Genomic DNA, 14679 nt, shown 5'->3' on the forward strand with positions numbered 1-14679 from the left:
GCTGTGGTACATTATGAACCTGTTGGAAACGGGCTGGAAAAGGTTCATGTCATTCATTCGCAGCGCTGACAAACCTCTTTCTAAACACCGCCACAGGAATATACCCCCAGCTTCTTTTAAACCTTGCAGAATCCCAGCTTCCTTTGTCAGCAGCAACCCCTCCAGTTAACCTTCCCAGGACTTGGAGAATAAACTCTAGAGCATTGTGCTGCTCCTGACCCTGGTGACAGGTGGGGAACAGAATACTGAATATTAATGTTCCATTCACCTTCAGTTTCAACTGCTGTCACACTTATTTGAATACAATTTTATTCCAAATACAGTACGTGTGGAGCTCATGCCTCCACTGACATGACCTTAGATTTACTCTACATCCAGGAGGTCAATGACAGATTTTTTATTCGGAAGCAGATTTTGAAGAAGTCAATAAGACCTCAACTATGTTGAGAAATAATTACTGGATGCAATACGGACGTAAACCACTAACAGTTTTTAAAGTTCTGTCTCTACAGGAACACTTAAAACTAACTGATAGCATTTGCACGGTTTTCCACATCAATCCACATTACTGAGCATGTTTTAACATTTAGGTATACACCCCCTCGGGGATCCTCTCAATGGCCAACGAGGAAGCACGCAGATTCATCAGGTTAATGGGTAAATTGCCTCGCCCTTTAATGCATCCTTCAGGGAAAGAAAGAAGCCCGATTGGTTACGTTAGACCCAGTTCCAACAGCTGGGTCGATCTTCTTTAACCTCCTCCTATATCCACCCCCCCCATTTTGAAATTCCCCATCGTTACAGCAGAATAAAGCCTTTTCCGTTGTCGATATTTTTTCTATACAGCAAGTGGCAAACCTACGTTTCGCTATGCATAATATTTGAACATCAGAAAATATTTTGGGAAAAATAAAGTCCCTACTGCAGCACGTATACCAGTCTTTCCAGCCAGGATAAAGACGGCGTCCCAGCAGCCAGACAATGTGGTGCGTTTTATGACGCACACTCCGCATATCCAGGCGAACCGAAGAAGCACTGATCTGATGTGCTCTCGAGGTAGTTTTGCTCGCCACAGTATCGCCCCACCGGTCTCCTGTCAGCTCGGCTCTGCTCACTTTTCATCAAGGCATCACAGTTCAGCTCACATCAGAACAGGACCGGAATCGGGTTGTTATCCCAGTCCTTCAGCCCCATCGGTCCTGATCAGCTTCCGCTAGCCAAAGGAGTGGCGGACCCCCAGCTCAACACAGCCAGGAGAAGGTCAGCTATTTCAGGCACAGCCGGTGTGCATGGTGTAGGCTGCGAATTAGACTTTCATAAAGCGCGTAACGTTTCTTGAAGGAAGACGGGTAATTACACCCACACCATGGCTGGGAAGCTTGTGTCAGACTCCCACAGCTCTTTAGGCAAAAGAACTGGCTCCTGAGCGTCAAGCACACTTTCCCCTTGCTTCCCCTTCATGTCGTCTGGTTTTGTCTTGGGTTTTGCCACAGGGTAGGCTGTGCTGGTGCTGTTGAATATTCTAACATCACCTCTGTTTAAGGCTAAAATGTTTTAGTTCTTTTGGACCGTCAGCATGGGACAGCTCTTCGAGCTGAAGAAACAATCTGGTGCTCTTTCCTGGATAGATTACAGAGCGCCCCATCCACGTTTACAGTAAGACAGGCCTTTTTATCCACATATAATGCACATAACCAGTTCTCCTATTCAAACTTAGGCAGTTATGGATTTATGGGCATATTCCTAAAAAAAGTCAAACACTTTGTTGAGGCCTAAAATACAGCAATATGATTTGCTTTATCACGGATGCTGTGTGCTAATGTTAGAAATAATCTTCGGTGACTTTAAAACTCTCTGTTGTGAAACTCCCCCCCCCAAACTGTGAAGCAGCTCCACTGTGATGTGGCTGATTACTAAAACAAGGCACAAGGCAATAAAAATGTAAGAAATTAGAAAATGCACACTGCACAAGCCTAGCCTGGATATGCACTTAGGTTTCCTAGTACACAAAACTATGCTGGGAGTATTTTATTAGTTTTCAGAAAGGGCAGAAAAATGAGTTGGGATGGACTTGTGGCAGACTTCTGTGAATACTGTGTGCAACTAATGGAGTCTTCGCACAAGTTTCAGAGACCATCAGCAAAGCAAAGGATGATTATAAAAAAAGTCTAATTAAAATGATAATGGAACCATTCACTTCATAATCGGACATACTGAATGCTCATCGGAAGAAAACCTGAATGGTATTAAATTACATCCAAACTCATGTTTCTCAATCTTTAAAGTCCCACCAAACCCATCTCCTTTTAAGAGTCTGTATATTGAATAACCTACATTGCTAAAAGCATTAACACAACCTCCTTAAACACAATGAAATTCTAAATAATTCAACATGATGTACTATAATGGCACAAACTAAAAAGTGAACTTCTAACATCTGTGCCCAAGAGAAGCAAGGCATATACTGAAGACTTCACATTCCAATACCATCTGCTAGTTTATTTACTTGGCTTAGTGGCCAGGTGAGGTCATAACACGAATGGCGAAAACAAAAAATGTTCCCAGCGTGACCATTTACGGAAATGCAAGCTAAACTTCTTCGAACACTAAAACCAGAGCTCATTCCTCTTCCAATCCTCTTCTTGTAGGATTAACAGGGGCAGGTGAAAAGTCCACAGTCAGCTTTTCCCATCCCTGTACCAAGAGGTAGCACTGCCACCTTCCAGCTCTTGGGTCCCATCGTAGATCCTGGGCCTGTTCTCCCTGGGCAGTCATGCTGGAAAGGCCAGCTGGCGTCTCCCAGTTTTTCCTGCAACCTTCTCCAAGAAAAGAGAGGTTTTCGGGATAACCGATGAACGGAGGATAACAGTCAGGAGTCTGCAGAATCAGGTGTCTCACTGCTGTGGCCCCAGTTCAATTCCCAGTCAGGGACACTTCTTCCAAACAGGCAAAATGGGCCGAATGGCTGAGGCTAGGTGCCCATTTCACTTACTGCAACACATGACGTGCCTCTGACATGCACGCTGGCAGGACATGCCGCAGGGACAGGATACAAAAGCATGGACCCCAACCCTTGATCTGCAAGCTAAGAAGAAATGTCAAGGCTGCCTGGGTTACGAATCGCAAGACCTGAGCATAAGTTACTATAGAAGGAACAGCACCCGTTTTTTGCATCATGCCTTCAGGGTTAAATCTCTCACCACACAACACTTAGAACCAACGCTTCTTTGATGCAACTGCACTTGCTAACTCCTTACAAAACGCACGTGCTTACTCCATTTTCTTCTTTTCCAAACTTTTAATAGGGTTCAATCAACACGCCTTCCAGGAAGTCAAAGGCACAGTCTTTCAGATCCAACGGCAGGAGAAATGTCTCTGCTGGAAACCACAAAGATGGCTCTACTTTACCGTTTCCATTCTCCTTGCAATTGCATAGGACTAATACTCCCGTTACTTCCACACGCGAACAAATATTAATAAAGATTGGATACAGTTCTTCAGGCTATCTGTGGCAGCAGCCTGCTACAATGCACTACAGTATTTGATTACAGAGACCTTCCCAGAATAGGCACTTAGCAACACTGATGGAAGCTCATTCAATATCAACTTCTGTGCTCTTTATTTAAAAAAAAAAGACATTACAGAGCTAAATAACCTGGTGGGAGCTGCAAGCTGCTTTTTGTTTTGTAACCTGCATGTTTCACCCTCTGCAAGATAAAATAATTTGTTTCTGAGAAATTCTGAGGCAACAGAGAAAGGTCAGCGGCTTTCATAAATCAAGCAATTCTATCGAAAGTAGAAGAATAAATCACCGATTTGTGGACTCCTTCAGTGTACAGACACACAGCGAGAACTTCCTGCTTTTCCGCCTGTGCGGTACAATATCCTGCTGGGAGGGGAGCCGAGAGGCTCGTTACAGACGCTGCTCTCTCCCAGCTCTCCGTCAACTCAGGTCGTCAGCACAGATCACAAAAGCTGCAGACAATTCAGCTCCCACTGCAAGTGAAGACCGTTGAGTTGGACACAGAACGGAGTTTTGTTTTTCACACAGATCGCCAGCAGCTCTGCGGATTTACAGGCCTGGATGTACAAGTGAGCTTCCCGGGAGCTCAGCTGTTCCCAATTACCACTGCGCTTCCCCAGACTCTGCTCACTGACGATCAGACGTTACCTGTAAAAGCTGTGGCCCAGCATAACCCAGAAGTGAAAAGATCTACCAAAAAAAAAAAAAAAAAAAGATGAAGCCAGACAGACCAGGATAAATTAACTCTTGACAAGAGCTGTTATAAACAAATCTGAATTCCTATTGTGCTTATTTGAGTAGCTTCATCAGCAAAGCAAGAAATGCAAAGTTAAGGGCCTCCGAGAACTGGCACACACTATACACCACATGGCACAGAAAAACAAATTTTCATGCAAGCACCACTCACCACATGAGACTTGGGAGTTTCTGTTAGGCCCCGACTCTAGTTCTGTACCGTACAGTTCGTCTCTGTTGGTCTCCGTGCTTAATCCGGAGGAGAGGGTGGGGTGAAATGTATTGACAGATAACCAGAAGGCATCCCTGTGGTTATTTTATTAGTGTTGGTTGTACATGACCAGGGGAAAAACAAAAAATCAGATTTGCAGATCACGGTTCTTCATGATTCCAGGGAGGGTGGATGGTGTCTGTTAAGCATTCAATCAAGCATCCTGGGAGATCCAGTGTAAACTCACGGCACACATCTTGTTCCCTGTTCACCCCATGTTCATGTTAAACCTCACCTGTAAGTCTAATCCACTGCAATGAGAATATAATTTCACCTCCAACTAAATCAAAACGCATAAATATGGATTGGTATTGCAACCTTTTTTAGCAAAGCGCAGCTCAAATGCTGTTTCTCCGAACATTTTGAGCAATAAATTAACATCAAGGTTAAATGCAAATCGTGCAGATGCTTGAATCTAAGCCATTAAAAAGTGGGATAGCAGGACTGTGAATAAGACTTTCACTGGCAATCTGCAAAAGTCAGTGCCTTGTTAAATGAAGCAAGGCAGGCAATTATCACCAGGGAAGTCAGGAGGGGTAACATATACTGCCCCTAACTGCAGAAAGAAGCCATTTGGATCACAATGTTGTTAATTATAGGAGAACCCGAATCCGTAAAATGCGCCTGTCTAAGAATTTTAACGCTGCAATGTTTTGCAACCTGAGTGTCTTAAGACGCAGAAGGGCTTTGGAGTTTAAAGATATTAAAAGCACTAAGCCCGTGTCTTCTTTTGCATTCCGGAATGTTATACGCGCAGACCTTTCTGGGGCAGCTCGATATGAATTTGCGGTTTTCCATTATTTCCACCAACAACCTCTTTCCGTTTGCTGCTAACGGAGCGTCTCACTGGTACACATTGCTGCAAAATGTAACCTCTCCTGCCCTCTAGTGGCCGGCGCATAGTGCTTAGAATTGTTCAAAAGATTGAAGCTTGGCTTTCCTGCAATATTACTGCTGTTTGAGACTTGAACTTAAAAAGAACTTTAAATGATGTCTTCCAGCGTTAGCTATGATATTGAACGTCACACACGAACAGTTAGGGAAAGTGCTGTTTCAGTTGCTTAAAAAGGTAGCTCGTCTTGCAAGCGCATGGATTGCAAAACGGTTTATTAAACGGGGGGAAAAAAAACAAACACCTTTTGCAATTTCTCATTTTTAATGTTTCAGCTAAGCGATCAATTGGAAAATAAGCATCAACTCCAACCCAGAGACACGAGAAGACCCTCTAAAAGAAAGTTTTAACGTGAAACAGATTTCAGAACAGGTCATCCACCAATCCAGGTGGGGCTGCACATTGGTGGTGGTGGAGGGGAGACCCCATTACCTGTAAAGCGCTTTGAGTGGAGTGTCCAGAAAAGCGCTATATAAGTGTAAGCAATTATTATTATTATTATTAAGTGTTGCCTGCCACGTTTAAATCTTGGTCTTCATAAAATACACCCCAAAGCAGTCCTTCCTGTCTGCGGCACCCGTCTCCTACGTATACACACACACATGAAAAAAAAAAAACACAAAACATTCACACACACAAAAAAAAAAGAAAGAGACTTGATTTGAGCTGTCGACCTATGTTCACTGTCCGACTTGCATATCCAACACCTCGCCCTCCTCGTCACACGGAAAACTCGCGCTCTGCCGTCCAGTACGCCGCGGGACTCCGTCCGAGCGGCCAAAGCGACACGATCACGTCGCCAAGGAGGGCCCGGCAGCCCGAACCAGAAGCGGACCGGGCGGGCCGACCTGAAGACAACGGGGTCCGACGGGAGCGGCGAGAGGCCGTTAACGGCGAGTTAACGGCGGGCCCCCCAGCTCGTGAGGTACGCTCGGCGGGCTGCGGGGCCGCGCGCCGCCGGCTCGAGCCCGTCTCGCGGCGGAAACCTTTCCGCTGCCGCCATCTTGGGCAAACCAAAGGTATTGGCGCTTTTTTTCCTCCCCCACAAACGGCTCGATTTTAAAGTATCTGCCGCTGCCAGTGCACACCGGGGACGGAGGTACGGGTCTTTTCGGGTTCCGTAAATGACGGTCCTATTCGGGCCAGTAAGGAACGCGAGGAAGCGGTACTGTTCTTGACTACCTGCCGAGCCTATACGGGGTGGGGGAAAAAAATAATACACGTACCTACTGTATTAGACGTTGGACTTGCGGGTCGTCGGTGAGAATAAAAACGCGTTAACGGTAGAGGGGTTTTGCCCTCTGCCTCGCCGAATGTCGTAAAAACACTGCCGACGTTTTAGGTTTGTAGTAAAACGACCTCCTTGCAGCGTCTGATTGGCCGGTTTACTTTTCGAAAACGGGAGGGGGTGGGTTCCGAATAATGCCGACAGAATAGACTGTACCGTGGAACAAAACATATCAGACTACCAGCTACCGCCTAATGCCAATTTTTTTAAATGTCCTCAACGTGTTTATTTTGTAATCTCCCCCCCCCTCCAATATTAGACAGTGTTGAAAGCGACGGTGATTAATCAATTTCAGGTAATTTACCTGCGAGCACTAATGAGAGGACCAATCCGGTCAGAAATCATTGCGAGTTCAGTCTGTAGCGGGTCTGAATGTCCCCTCAACAGGTCCTTAACCTTTACAGCTGAGATACTAAATCAGTGGTTCTCAGTCCTGGTTCCCTGGGGACCCCAGTATCTTCTGGGTTTGCTCTGCAGTCGAGTTCTCAATCACAGGCTAATTCTGCTAATTGATTTTCAAGCTGGCAGGGTTTTAGAAAGCGGTGGGGATTTGTAATTGATATTGTCAGAACTTCCTTATTTGTATGGAAGTTTGGGTGTGGTGCGTTAGGGCTAGGTAACCGATTGGACCATTATAAAATCACCTATGAAAAGATCCATTGCAAGAAATAAGAACTCTTCATTCTATTTATTTTGAAACCTCTTCTCAGTTTATTAAGTACAAATAAAAATGTGCTTAATAAACTGAAGCGTTACTGAGCTTTGTACAGTAGTGTTGACACATCATTTTCAATGTGAAATGATAAATGCTACAAAAATCTAACTGATACAAACACCTTAAGCTACGTGTTTTGCAGATGCTCAAACTGCTTTGCTTTTAAATTCAAAGCATAGCATTTAAGAAGTTAATAAAACAGTTTTAAAAGATTATTGATTTGTCCAGTGGAGCAATAAACTATGCATTATTTTGGTAGCTATTTTGGCTAGACATAACTGCACTACTCACTAATGGACTTCTGTTAATTTTATCTCTCAGTAGGTTGTTGCTGTTTTGAGAAAAGACTGTTCAGGATGTTTTATACACAGCTATTCATGTGCAAGCGTGGGCCACTGGCTAAAATATGGCTTGCAGCTCACTGGGAAAAGAAGATAACTAAAGCTCACGTGTATGAGTGCAATTTAGAAGACACCGTTAAAGACATACTTTCACCAAAGGTAAGCATTCAAGAAAACAGTACTTAAGCAAGAAAAAAGGGAAAGGGTACTTGCAACCTTTGTGAATAAATGATGAAAGCATTGGAAAATATGTTCAGTCTTTCTGATCTCTCTGTCTTTACTCTCACACAGGGGTTTTGGAACTCCTATTGGAAAATGACATTCGAAAACCAAAATCCTTAAACTTGGATCACACCTTTCCCCTTCTCTCAAACAGACTCGATCTCCTTCTTAATCTTGTCGATTTATGTTCAGTTTTTGCTTTCCACACCTCTCCTCCTGTTATCCCTTAGTTTGGACACTCATTCTCATCTGCTTAATGCCCACTTCCCCCCTGATCTTCACACCTTCTTACCCACTCTGTCTTTTGTTCCCTTATGCGTAGTTTATTTGCTGCTTTCCCTCTCTCCTTCACACCTGAAGAAGGCTCCACAGCTGTAAAGATTGGGTTTCTTTTCGTTACCATTCATACCATGAACCTTTAACCTGTTCATTTGTAAACGTGTTTACTTGTTTTTTCCTTACACCCAGGTTAAAATTGCTCTGAGAACATCGGGACATTTACTGCTCGGAGTAGTGAGAATCTATTCAAAGAAAGCAAAATATCTTCTTGCGGATTGCAATGAGGCTGTTGTTAAAATTAGAGTGGCCTTTCGTCCAGGTAATCAGTTCCTTTGTTTCTATGTAGATGCATCACTAGCAAAACCTAAAATGGGCAACACGGTGTAATAATTATTTGTAATCTTCTGAGGCTGTTGGTTTTTGGATGTGCACGTATATTTAGCTAAAACTAAAACCTAGTTTATGTTATGCAATACAGAGCTAATGAATTGAATGCAGTTTTGTTCACGAGCTGTATGAAGTATTAAAATCTCTTAAAATGTCAGTTAATATTATTAGAATTCCTATCTTACAAATTGTAATTAGAACAAATGATTGCACAAACTTTGATTTTTATGAATATTTGTGTTGCAGACCTAACGGATCTCCCCATTGAGAATGCTGAAGCTACATATAAAGCAATCACCTTGGCTGAGAACTTCCATGACTTTGAGTCTCAGCTGCCTGCTGTCAAGTACTGTTCATCAACTGCATCTCCTTCAGTGTCATTGTGCAAAACATGTCAAATGCTTAGACTTTACTTCTGCACTCCAAACTGCATCTTCACTACCCAAATTGTACCTTCATTTAGCTGCACCCATTAATCGGCAGACGGGTAATCTACAGGCAGTGTCCACTTTGGAGAACATGATATCAAAACGTATATGAAACCCTTTGTGTTTGCAGTTTTTATAGAAAGGTTTTTTTCAGGGTTTCTTCCTTGAAGCTACCTCTTTATACCTCTTCAGCACCATCGAAGTCACTGAACATTTCACTCTGAACCAGTGCCGGAATGAAGACATCACACTTCGAGAAGATTATGGGAATAACTTTCTTCTGGACGACAACTTTGGTACGAATGGCTTTGTGATCTTTAGAACTCTAGGGATGAGTGTCTCGTGACGTGCTCTGTACTTAGAACAGCTAGTGCAGCTTTATGATTCTTTGAGCTGAAGTACTGTCAGCTATTATTTCACACATCATAGGTAAAAAATTAAATCTGGAAGTTTTTTTTTTAGATTTCACCGTTAACTAGAAGAGAAAAGCAGTCAGTGCCAGTGCCTGAGTTATATAACTTTCATTACTTCAGGTAAAGCGATGTATAAGCTTTTAGCATATACAATTGAATCGTAAGATAATTGGGTTTATTTTAATGTGCTCGGCAGGAGTTGAGATTCACTCGAGACAGCATGACCTGTTCGATAATGGCGTGCAGATCAACACAGATGATTCCATCCTGCCCAGCTTTGAAAGCCTGGCAGACAGACTCACAGCAGATGGGTTTGGAGATGAAGAAAGTGGTTTTGATATTTTCAGTATGCGTTTTTTAAAACTGCCTGTTTACTCCCCTTCTCTGAAATGGACACCGTTGCTTCCCTTATTGTATATAAGAAAAAATGCCTGTATTTGGTAGTGTACTCATACCTCTTGTATAATTTATTTAGTACTGTACTTTTGTTTAATTGCAGATAGTGGTTTTAGTTACCAGGTACCTAAGTACAGTAGGTTTTGTAATGGAGGAAAGCTACCACACATTGCTTTCTGCATAAACAACACCAGTAACAGTACTACAAAACAATTAAAGGTATTATAAGCTATGATACAAAGGGTGGTGTATGCAGCTGATTGGATGTGAAGTATTTTTAGACTTTTAATGTTTTCAATTTCAGACCTTGTTTTAAATGATGAAGATACTATGCAGAAACAACTTTTCAATGAGAACGAGGAAAAAACTATGTCATCGTCGGACATCAACAACAATGGTATGTTTTACTGTTGCTAGCACTTAATAAAACATGTTCGTAGAGCAAATTTCGCATTTACAGCTCACTAGTGGCATTTTGTAATTCAATATAAATAAGGTTTATGTGATAAAACAGACTTAAATGTTATTTTAATTTTCTGATCCATTGCCTGACAAGAAAGTGTCACAAATATATTGAATGTTTTCACAAATTAGCATCAGGATAAATGGTATTGATATATTATTGATATAATTTGAGATTTAATTTCTGAATATAAATATTTAAACTTGTTTTATGTAGTTTAAATTACCACATACATTTCTTTAGGACTGATAAATTTTACTCAACCAGGTTTATTTCTTTACAGATTATTTGTAGGTGATGAAAATTCTTCTTTTTCCACTGTAGTGAAATAGTCTAAATATATTTTCAATGGACATATAATTAGAACTTGGTAAAATGTGTAGGGTTGTTTTGAAGTGTGATTGTGTTCAATTTTTGTAGACATACAAATTCAGGAGCATGTTGAGGAGACTTCAGCAGTAAAAGAAACAGTTCTGTTGGAAGATGAGGATCAAGGCTTTGCGTTGGAACCCATTGCAGAAAGTGGTGAATATTTAGAACCATCCTTGATAATCTACATTGATAAATGCATCAGTATATGGATGGTACAAAGTAACCTGCACATTTGTATTACTTGCTCAAAATATATTTTTACTATTGCATAGAATTTAAATGCAATAGTAAACGTTTTGGTTCACAAAGGATCTTTATGAGGATTTAACAGTGTAGGCACTTCTGTTTTAACTTAATTAAGCAAAGGAAAAAGACATACAATTCTAATATTAAAAAGGAGGTTACCTGTTTTTAAGCAGCATGCAGGTACATTTATACTTTTAGATGGTTCTTTTGTACCTAATTAAAATTATGTGATGGAGGTGTGTGTAATTAGCTTTACACGTTGTGTTAATTGACCATAGTAAATTTGCATCATAGCTTTTCTATAAATTACCCATTCTTATATCACCATTGAACATCTTAAAATAGCTCAGGTAACTATCAGTTTTATCACCTACCTATCATTAAAAATACTTTCTCTGCTTGACAGTTTTAGAGACTTAACTGTTGAAATCAAACCCTCAGCTTCTTCTGACTCGAAGAAACGAAAGAGAAAGAGGAAGCTTGTTGTGGACCAAGATAAGGAGCTTTCAAACGGCGTCATTCGGGAACAGATTGCAGGTTACTCCGATATCGTCACCACGTTCAGTTCGGCACCGCCACTGAAAAAGCTGATGAGCTGGAAAGAGAACGGAGGAGTGGACAAGCTCTTTCGTCGATCCTGCTTTACTTTCATAAACAGTCAGTTATTTGAGGTAATACAGCCTCCGGATCCCATAAATACAGTAATTTCAATCTTTTAAAACTGATCAACAATAGTAAATCCTGATGATTTTTTTTAAACCCTTGAAAATATGTTTAATACCTTTTTGTCTGTAACATATGTATTATTAGAAACACATTGGTGATGTTTAATTGGTTTTACACTACAATTAATCAGTTTTTAGGGGCTTTTATAAAAATACTAAAATGAGAAATAGCAATTTTGGTATTTTCTTCTGTATTACTCTATTTTCTGTATATCATTTTTGCTTGAATATAATTATCTTTTATACAGGAGGAGTATCTAAAACAGGAGGTGAATCTTTTGATTTTAATTATACTTCAACACTTTGGTTTAATTATAAATGATAATTGCATTTATATAGATTTTATATATATATAAAGCCCCACTATACAGGAGGTCAAACAGGGCAGTTTGCTTCAGCTATTAAATTAGTCGTAATGAACAAACAGGATTTTAATATAACATCCCATCCCAAGGATACCACCTCCTATAGCACTTTGTCTGGTCACCCTGCTGGGGCATTGACCAAGCCCATCCTTGCTTAGATTAGGAAAACTAATGAGATCTGTCCAGAAGGTACAGTACTAACATTGCCATAGTTGTGTGTACTAACATGAAGTGTGACAGCAAATGACGATTAAAGCAACTTTGACTATACTTCACCAGCTTTTTCCAAAAGACCTCATACGTGGTGGTTTGAAGAGGAATACAAATTTCGAAGAGCATGAAAAGGAAGAGCTCAGGAACCTGCAGATGGATGGTACAGGTCAGTCTGTCATGACATAACATTCAACAACGATGATATGTGATTACTAGAATGCAAACGGTACTGTACAAATGACCCTTTTTGTACACGTCCATAAGTTAAAGTTGCCTTTTTTAATTATGATTCGTGTTTACGAAATGCTGTAATGTACATATAACTTAATGTTTGGTTTTTGTAATGGAAATGTTTTCTTTGTCTTTATAGGAGACTGTGAAACACTCATGCACATGATTGAAGATCCAAGTATTCTACAGACCTCAGTGGCTCAAGACTCAACAAGGAGGAGCATTGATCACACACCGCTGTTGTCAACAGATAACGAGAGCAGTCTTGTTTGGAACAGGGAAAATGTAACATTGTCTTTTTCCATTTTAATTTTGTCTTATCTGGTCTTGTCAATGTGACCAAATATTGTGCCTTTTATAATGTGCAGCATAATGAGTGGCTATACAAAGACATACTGTATACAAACTACTGTACAACATAAAAAGCATTGTCGTAATGTTTGTACATTTAATTAAACGCTGAAAAGTCAATCAAGTTCTGAATATAATAAAACTTGAGGAAAGAAATAGTAGTGATAATCAGTTTTGAATATACACAGTTTGGATGCACTGTGAATGTAGGTCTTGATTAAAAGGAAGCACTTTGCTCTACACAGGAAGAAGGTGTTGGAGAGACATTTGCAGGAATGCCTTCAGAGGATTCATTGTTTGTTCATCCATCAGCAGAGATACAAGCAGAAATATCACAGACTCAGACGCAGTCTGTCCAGGTAATTCAGTGCTTTGGATCTATTTTTTGTAGTCCTTGTAATTCTCTAATTGCAGATGGTTACAAAATATATAATATTTTGAGTTATATTTTGAAGAGATTAAATAAATAATATGGTTTGCTGTCATACAGCAACTTATAATAAGAATCTAAGTTATTTGGTCTAGTATGCATTCACAAACCGCAGTTTGCAGCATCCTAAGTATGTTAAATTGACATTATTTGGAAGTAGAACTACAACTACGATAGTATTTAAAATAATAATAAAACAACAGTTTTTGATTCTTTAAAAAAAATAGGAAGAAACCTTACAGGATTGTGAAGATTCAGAAGACAGAAGGATAAATAAGAGGGTTCAGTATCTGTTGCAGACTTTAAGAGTAAGTAAAGAACTACACATATAGCTTAAATATTTTGTTTAAGTCATCAAAGAGTGATTAATCATGAGTATAACACTAAGAAATGTTAGGTAGAAAAATATTGAATTTATCTTTTGAGTTTTAGTATCACTAAGCTGTATAGGAGATTGTATGTTTATTTTATCACCAAAATAATTATCTGTTATGAAGTGTGATTAGAACAGGTTCAGAAATAAAACGATTTAAATAAGAAATAGTGTTTTGGCATTGTCTTAGCATTATCTTCACAGCAGAGTGTACACCACACCAGTGAAGACTAGTTTCAGATTGTTTTGACTGTATTTTAACTTTTATATTTTTGAGACTGCACATGGTATTAATCGTGTCAGTATAGTTCTTCACTACATCTTGTTTATTGTAATTGTTCAAAAATGTATTTCTATTATTTAATTATTATTAAGTAGAATTATGGCAAGTCTGTTTAGCAAGAGTCTGCAATTGCAGCTGGCCTACCAATAGAGGCTGATAAAGTCCCCTTTTATTGTTACAGCAAAGTTGGATGTGAGTTAGATTATTGGGGATGGGTAGAAATGCACAATCTCACACGGGATTCATCAGGATTTGTTTGGGTATCCAGTGGTGGTTGTTTTTTACCAGTCTTTTTACTAAAGCCATGGAAAACCCAGTAATAAAGCCTCCTATACTTACTTTGACTGTCACTGTGAAATGTTTGTATGTGCAGATCCGTGGGACAGCCTAGAATAGGATCTGTCACAAAAATGTTTTAAAGTAATTTAGAAACGGTGACATGCAGATTTTCATACATATGTACCTGGTACTGTACACACACACACTTCACGTTTTCTGTATTTTGTTAAACTTGTAACTGACACTAGGGGGAGTATAAAGTCTATGACTGAGGCACATATATTTATCTGAGAAAGTGCTGAAAAATCTATTATGAAGACTTGTAGATCAATACACAGTTAAAAAAAAGTTCTAAGTGCTCGAAGACTCAGTGATACTTCCACAACATAAATCGGTTTTGTTATTTTTAAACTTAGTTTTGTTATGTGATTTATTTATAAAGCAAAACATTTATGAAA

General features: G+C 40.0%; 1 protein-coding gene across 1 annotated transcript; it reads left to right on the top strand.

The window, feature by feature from the left end:
- Nucleotides 1-6040: 6040 nt before the first annotated feature.
- LOC148648306 (double-strand-break repair protein rad21-like protein 1) lies at nucleotides 6041-14143 on the top strand. The gene is made up of 13 exons (XM_088608001.1): nucleotides 6041-6440; nucleotides 7746-7924; nucleotides 8456-8585; nucleotides 8900-8999; nucleotides 9274-9377; nucleotides 9691-9840; nucleotides 10195-10287; nucleotides 10774-10878; nucleotides 11413-11642; nucleotides 12341-12440; nucleotides 12645-12790; nucleotides 13102-13243; nucleotides 14124-14143. Exons 1-13 carry the CDS (start codon nucleotides 6098-6100, stop codon nucleotides 14141-14143), a joined length of 1842 nt encoding a protein of 613 aa, XP_088464127.1. The 5' UTR covers nucleotides 6041-6097.
- The last annotated feature ends 536 nt before the right edge of the window (nucleotides 14144-14679 follow it).

The sequence above is a fragment of the Lepisosteus platostomus genome, chromosome 15, assembly GCF_059453375.1.
Source record: "Lepisosteus platostomus isolate fLepPlt1 chromosome 15, fLepPlt1.hap1, whole genome shotgun sequence".
NCBI lineage: Eukaryota > Metazoa > Chordata > Actinopteri > Semionotiformes > Lepisosteidae > Lepisosteus > Lepisosteus platostomus.